Genomic DNA, 7,197 nt, shown 5'->3' with positions numbered 1-7,197 from the left:
TCATTTGGGTTTCAGTAATTCCTCTTGGCTACATTGCACTTGATCAAGTCCCACCAGTCATCCTACACCCTCCAAACTGATTTTAGATCACTTGCTGTTCCCTTGTCCCTGGGTTGTCACCTCCCTTCTTTTCCCCACCTCCCCCTCTCCCGTGTCCCCCAGGGCACTGTTGGTCCCCATGTTTTCTCCTCCAGATTGTTTATCCTGCCTATCTTATCTAGATAGACATGCAAAAACAACAATAAGTACCAAAACAAACCAACAAAAGAAAACAGAAACAACAACAAAGAAAAGTCTATAAATAGTTCCAGGTCTGTTTGTTGACTTTTATGAGTGTTTTCCAGTGGAGTCTGATGGGGTTCCACGCCCTGGCCTCAAAATCTATTTTTGGTATTCTTAGGGACTTCATTGCTTGGCTCCCCTTGCTGTTCTGTTGCATGCCCTTAGTGTTTCACCCCAGTGTGGTGGGGTCGGACTGGGCACAATTCCCGCACTGTGTCTCCAGTGTTGTCCCCCATAGTGCTATGAGTCAGTGATGGATGTCATGTCTCATGGGGCCGGTTCTTTGGTCCTCTCTGTACACTGGCAGGAATATCATCCTTGGGGTTTGCTGGGCCAGGATGTGTTCCACTCTCTCTCCTTCCCTCTTCGTTTGCTCCTGTGTGCTCTGATCAGACGTGCCCTTCTTCCTGAGGTGTGCTGAACTCTAGTGCATTCTTTTGAGGGGGGGTGGGGTCTGCAGAGCTGGGATTGAGATCACCCTGCAGACCTCTCCATTGGTTCCCTGCTTCATGCTGGTAGGCTGCATTCAGGTCTTGGGTTGAAGTCTGGTCTTAGCTCCCTCTCCTGTGGAGATATAAACAATACCTTCCCCTTGGGTGGGTTAGTGCCCCCGCCCACCCCCACCCCCCACGGTAGCCATGTCTGTTTTCTTTCTTTCCCCCTCCTTTTTAGTTGGCTGCCATATGGATCCCTGATTGGTTCTGGCCCCTGCGTAGTACCTGGACCTCACCCCAGGCACTCGGTTAATTCTTATCCCATCTCAAGGACAGGGAAAAATGTGATAGGCTAACTTACCCAGAGATGGCTTCAAATGCTATCTTTTACTCACTGGACCCAATGCTTCTCACTGAAGAACTTCTCGCTCTTTGAGGAAGTCGCGGCCGTCTCCCACTGCGCTCTGTCCCCCTGCTCCCATTCCTGACTCACCGCTTTCCCGTCAGGAAGCGCCCCGCCGCCATGGCATTTAAGGACACCGGAAAGACACCTGTGGAACCAGAGGTGGCCGTTCACCGGATTGGGATTACTCTGACCAGCCGCAACGTGAAATCCTTGGAGAAAGTGTGTGCTGACTTGGTGAGGGGCGCTAAGGAGAAGACCCTGAACGTGAAGGGACCAGTTAGGATGCTTCCCAAGACTGAGAATCACGACCAGGAAAACTCCCTGCGCTGAAGGTTCTAAGACCCGGGACGGATTCCAGAGGAGAATCCACAAGCGTCTCGCTGATTTGCACAGTCCTTCTGAGATGGTGAAGCAGATCACTGCCGCCAGTACTGAGCCTGGAGTAGAGATTGAAGTCGCCATCGCAGAAGCTTAAATCAACTATTTTCTTAAGTTGATTTATCTGTTGGTAAAAAAGAAACAAACGGGCACCAACTGGTAAGAGCTGTCGCTTTAAGGAGCGCGCCCGCTCGGCGTCACGTGACCCTGGCGCCCGGGGGGCGGGGCTCCCCACAGCCCAATCGCGTTTGAGAAAAGCCTCCGGCAGGGCGGCAACTTTTCCCGGCGCCTGCCGATTGGCTGTGCTCGTGGAGGGCGGGGCCCGGCCGCGGAGAGGGAATCGGGAGCCGCGAACCTGCCGGGCGGTGGCCGCCTGCGTGTCGGGAGTCGCCTCAGGTGAGCAGGCCCGCTCCGGGCCCGAGGACGCCCCTCCTGGCCGTTGAGCCCGCCGCGCGTGCGGCCCGCCCCCTTCACGTGACTTCCTCTCACCGCCCGCCCCGGTCGGCGACGAGCGCGGCTCTGCCGGGCCGGGTCCCACGCGTCCCGGGCGGCGCGGCGGGGCCTGCGCTCAGTGGGCGTGCGGTGCGCGCGCGGGAGCCCCGCTGGCGCGCTGGTTAAGCGCTGGCTGCAAACCCCAAGCCTGGCTGTTGGAACCCGCTAGCGGCGCCGCGGGGGCAAGACCTGCCCGTGGCCCTCCGTGAAGACGGTCGCCTTGGAGACCCCGTGGGGCACCTCTCATTTCGGTGGGGCCCCCCTGAGTTGGAACCGAGCGGTGGCAATGAGTTTGGCTTTATTTTGGATTTAATGCGGGCGTGTAACGTCCGATCTGGCCGGGGGGGTGGGGGGTAGGACTGGCTTGATGGCCCTGTTTTTAGGGGAGGCAACCGGCGCTGAACCCCAATCCGTCGGAGGGCTCGAGTAGGGGAGTCGCTAAGCCAGGCCTGCAGCAGCAGCCCGGCGTCGGGAGCAGCGTGCGGAGGGGCAGGAAGGCTGAGAGCCCTTGCTCCCCACGGACGGACTCACTGCTCACGGGATGAGCTGCAAGGAGCCCTCCGGCCTCCCTGAGCCTTGATTTCCTCGCTCGCTAGATGAGCCTGCAAAGGACGGAAAGCCGACACCATGCGGGTGGTGTTGGATTCCTCCTGCTGGCCGCCCTCGTGGCTCCTCGGGGGTCTTCCCGGATCTCTTGTTCAGAAGTGGCTCCCCGGGCATGGGGATTGCTTTCAGGGCAGCTCTGGGTGCACGCACACCGCCCACCGGGTCGCGCTTGGCCGCTGAGCCCGTAATCAAGTGCCGCTTCTGAGAGGCGCTGAGAGCTGGTTGGTTGCTAGAGCCCATCCTGACTCCGGACAGAGAAAACTGCCCCACAGAGATTCCCAGGGTGTTATCTTTTTTTAAAAAAAATTTATATCTTTTGATCTCTCTTTTACTTTTTAGTTCTGTTTTATTTTGTTTATACTTTTCTTTTTAAAATCATTTTATTGGGGGCTCATACAACTCTTACATTTCACCATCAATTGTATCACGTATATGTGTACATTCGTTGTCATCATTTCCAAAACATTTTCTACTTGAGCCCTTGGTATGAGCTCCCCCCCCTCCCTTGTGTATCCTCCATCGATTATATATTGTATTATTTTGTTTCTTACCCTGCCCATTGTCTCCCTTCACCCACATTATCTTAATGGGCCTGTGGAAATAGTCCTGGAATCAAATGACGGATTGCCTTGGGCCAATCTGCTGCAAAAGATCTCTCTCGAAGTGTTAAAAAAAACACACAAAGATGTCACTTGGAGGGCCGAGGTGTCCCCGACCCGAGTCATGGCGTGTTCAGTGCCCACATAGGCAGGCAGAAGCTGGACAGTGAAGGAGGGGGGCCAGAAGGCAGTCTGGCGTTGAACAGGGAACACATCAGCAGGACGGACAAGTCTGTCTGGGAAGAAATAGAGCCAGCATGCTCCTTAGAAGCAAGGACGGGAGACTTCATGGCTCATTCTTTGGAAGTGTGGTTGGGAGGGACCCAGGAGAATGGCACCGTGCTTGGTACAGTGGAGGGCAGGGAAAAGGCCCTCAGCGAGATGGCCCGACACAGTGGGCCCAAGCACAGCAGCGCTCGTGAGGATGCGGGATGGTGCAGGCCTGGGTAGCGCTGTGTTGGGAATCCCCCAGCCTTTTCAGAAGCCGACAGTCAGCTCTGTGTCCTGAGAAATGGCTGAGGCTGTTGCTTAGCCACTGAGCACTTAACACTGGACCCCGGGGATTCGTTCCGAAATGGACCTAGAGAATGCCTTCCTCCTCAGGGTGGGGGTCGGCTGAGGTGGCCCCCCACTGAGGCGCTGTTCAGCTGCCTGCCCACATCCTCGCTCCAGCGGGAAAACAGCAGTAACCACAGCTGCTGCTCCTTGCTTCTCGCAGGCTGTGTTTCCGGGCCGGGCGATGTGCTGACACGGCCCTGGATGCATGCTAGGGATGCAAAGGTGAAGACCACGCGGCAGCTTGCAGTCAGTGGGGAGGGAGGCCCCTGCAGACTCTGATAATGACCATGGAGGCAAAGACAGGGACAGCAGAGGTGTGGGACGCCTTCCCGGAGAAAACGGCTGGTGTCTGAACAGCTCTTGAAGGGTTGGGGTGGGCAGTTCACTGGACAAAGGGCTTGGCGTGCAGGGAACCGAATGGATGTGAATGCCCACAGCCCTGCTGCCCTCACAGGTGTTCTTTATCCCACTGGTGATGGCCCGTGGGAAGGGGGCTGCAGAAAAGCCAGGTGGGCTGCTGTGCACCTGGAGGCCATTAGTGACCCCAGGCGGCCTTGCCTGTGGCCCAGGGCGGGTAGTACTGTGAACTGGAGCCACAAGGCACGGGGCGTGGAGGGAGGCTTTGGAAGCCTGGGTAACCAGCGGAGGCCCCTGGGCAGAGCTGTCTCACGAGCTTCCCATGCTTGGTGGCGGGTGACCACCAAATCAGCTGCTGGTTTGGGTGGGTTCTGGCTTTCTCCCAAGCTCTGGGCTTTGGGGACAAGTGCAGAATGCAGAGCCTGGAGTTCCGGCTTTTGAGCTAGGGGCTACCTGTGAAAGCGTTTTCATGGTGGCTTAGTTGATACTGGTCTTGCAGGCACGCTGGGAAGAGCAGGCTCCTGAGAAGACCCAGGCCCAACAGTCCCAGGGGCCAGAGAGGGCAGAGCGACCCCCAAAAGGGAGGCGGGCGCTGTCCTGGTAGAAGAGAGTACTTGGAGTAGGCTGGGGGGTATCAGGCAGGGCCAGAGGACAATGGAGGGGCCTACGGCAGAGCCAAGGGCCTGCAGGGTGGTGGGCGTCTTCCAGGGAAGAAGCCCTGTGGAACTTGGGGTCAGATGCGGAATGCAGGGCCAGGAAGTTCTCCAGCAGTGGGGAAGGGGTGAGGGAGAAAGACATAGGAGTTACAGTCTCGAAACCCACCGGAGCAGGTCTACCCCGTTCTCCAGGGTCACTAGGGGTCGGCTTGGACCTGGTGGCAGCCGGTTTGCTGGTTTGGAAAGGACTGAAGGCTTTGGAGTGAGAGGCTGTCCTCAGGATCAAAGTGTTTCCAGGGCAGCCTGGCTGATTCTGGCTGGAGCAGGGAGGAGGGATTGTGGTGGTGCTGAAGATGCTGCTGTCTCCATCTCGGTGTGGGTGGATTGTGTGTGTGTGTGTGTGTGTGTGTGTGTTCTAGTCCCTGAAGTTCTCCTACATCATCTCCCTGTGTCTAGAGCAGCCCTGAGGTGGGGGGTGGGGGGTGGGATGGAAGCCTTGGCCCAGACTTAGGACGCTGGGGCTCCCCCTGATGGAGGAGGACATAGGGCAGCTTCACAAGGTGGCTGGCCAGTTGGCTTTCAGCTCTGGGCCCCGTGCCCTCTGCTCCAGGGGGGTCGAGTCTTCTGGGCTAGTCAAGCCTTCCCTCTCCCTCCCAGCACCGTAGGGGCCATGTCGGAGCGGGAGGAGCGGCGGTTTGTGGAGATTCCCCGGGAGTCCATCCGGCTCATGGCAGAGAGCACGGGCCTGGAGCTGAGTGATGAGGTGGCTGCTCTGCTGGCGGAGGACGTGTGCTACCGCCTCCGAGAGGCCACGCAGGTACAGCTCCGCCAGCCCCGGGGAACCCTGGCACCAAGATTGGTCTTTGTGCCAATCACCTCCCACCCTGGTTCACTCAGCGGTTTATGGGGTGGGGCCTCTGTCTTTGAGGGAGCCCACCGGAAACAAGCATGAGGCAGAGGCTGTTCCTGCATGCCTGCCCCCACCAGCTCCTCTGCTGCCCCACGGGCCTCTGGGAACAAGTGCTGCTGCCTCTGTTCTCATGGGCCCCTCCCAGCAGCCCCTGGACAGGCCAGGCAGGTGCACACTCCTGTCTGCTGACGAGAAGCAGAGGCTGTTGGTGCTGGGATAGTGGCAGCCTGCACCTGGCTTGCTCCCTGCCCAAGGACGCTCTTGGTCTTCTCTGGTCTCTCCTCCCCTCTCAGAACAGCTCCCAGTTCATGAAGCACACCCGGCGGCGGAGGCTGACAGTCGAGGACTTCAACAGGGCCCTGAGGTGGAGCAGCGTGGAGGTGAGTGGGGCTGGCACAGGACTTCCCAGGGGCGGCAGGGTGGGGCAGGCACTCGGCCTTCTCAGAGGGCTGGTAGCTGAGAAAGGACAAGGAGGACACCAGGGTTAGGAGGTTAGGGACGGCTTCCTGAAGAGGGGCCTTTCTCAGGGAGGCCAAAGCTGTTCTGGGGAAGGGGAGGGAGACAGGCCGGCAGCCTAGTGGGATAGGACAGAAGCCCTACTGTGGTGTCAGGAGGGACCCTTTTGCTCCCAGACCTGGCTGCACCAGCCACATTCCCAGCAGTAACCCTGACCCCCTTCCCCAGGACCTCCAGAAGCTTCTCAAACACAGCCCCCCAGCCTGTGGGTTCCTGGACTTCAGGCTGCCCTCCTCCTCCTCTCTCCTCAGGCTGTTTGTGGCTATGGGTCCCAGGAGGCCCTGCCCCTGCGCTCAGCCAGGGAGGGTGAGCTCTCCTTCCCTGAAGACCGAGAGGTGAACCTGGTGGAGCTGGCCCTGGCCCCCAGCGTCCCTACAGGCTGTGCGGAGACAGCTGTGAGAGGTAGCTGCCAGGCCACAGAGCTGGTGGCCATGGGCTGGCGGGCGGTGGGGCAGGACCTCCTGGGACTAGACTTGGAGGGGTGGGCAGTGCTCCAGGGGACAGGACCCCAGGCCGACCCCTCTTCTGTGCTCTCGTCAGTTCACGTCTCCTATCTGGATGGCAAAGGGAACCTGGCGCCTCAGGGATCAGGTAAGAGGCCATGCGGGGATGCATCCTCGCCTGCCCTGGTGGCGCTGCAGGGTAAGCGCTGTCCGGCTAACCACACGGTCGGTGCTTCAGACCCATCAGAGATGAAGCTCTCTGCTCCTGTAAAGAGTTAGTCTCAGAGAACAACCTGGGGGCTTGGGGAGAGGGTGGGCAGTGCTGCAAGTCAGAGCCTAGGAGCCTTGTTGGCGCAGTGGTTAGTGCTTGTCAGCTAGGTGAAAAACTGACATTTGGGCCCACGAGCCAGTCTGGGAGGAAGATGTGACCCTCGGCTTCCGCAGTGCGTTGTGAGGTGCTGTCTAGTTGGTTTCCACCCTGAGTGACCTTATGCACCACAGGAGGCCCCCACCGTCTGTCCTCGCCATCGTTCTCCCTAAAGTCTGTGGCCTGGGAAACC

General features: G+C 58.8%; 1 protein-coding gene and 1 pseudogene across 1 annotated transcript in view; both read left to right on the top strand.

The window, feature by feature from the left end:
• The first annotated feature begins 959 nt into the window (after nucleotides 1-959).
• On the top strand, nucleotides 960-1,644 carry LOC101652447 (annotated as a pseudogene).
• Nucleotides 1,645-3,105: 1,461 nt separating this feature from the next.
• The window catches only part of LOC101640623 (TAF6-like RNA polymerase II p300/CBP-associated factor-associated factor 65 kDa subunit 6L), a 16,458-nt gene continuing 12,366 nt past the window's right edge, over nucleotides 3,106-7,197 (top strand). Inside the window, exons 1-5 of the mRNA XM_045297196.1 lie at nucleotides 3,106-3,977; nucleotides 5,426-5,585; nucleotides 5,972-6,058; nucleotides 6,446-6,596; nucleotides 6,735-6,836. Coding sequence (XP_045153131.1) covers nucleotides 3,961-3,977; nucleotides 5,426-5,585; nucleotides 5,972-6,058; nucleotides 6,446-6,596; nucleotides 6,735-6,836 — 517 coding nt within the window. The 5' untranslated portion in view covers nucleotides 3,106-3,960. The remainder of the gene's footprint in view (nucleotides 3,978-5,425; nucleotides 5,586-5,971; nucleotides 6,059-6,445; nucleotides 6,597-6,734; nucleotides 6,837-7,197) is intronic.

This window comes from Echinops telfairi, unplaced genomic scaffold (assembly GCF_000313985.2).
Source record: "Echinops telfairi isolate 266 unplaced genomic scaffold, ASM31398v2 ScPeMD7_7417;HRSCAF=8455, whole genome shotgun sequence".
NCBI lineage: Eukaryota > Metazoa > Chordata > Mammalia > Afrosoricida > Tenrecidae > Echinops > Echinops telfairi.
This window is presented reverse-complemented; position numbering and strand designations above follow the sequence as displayed.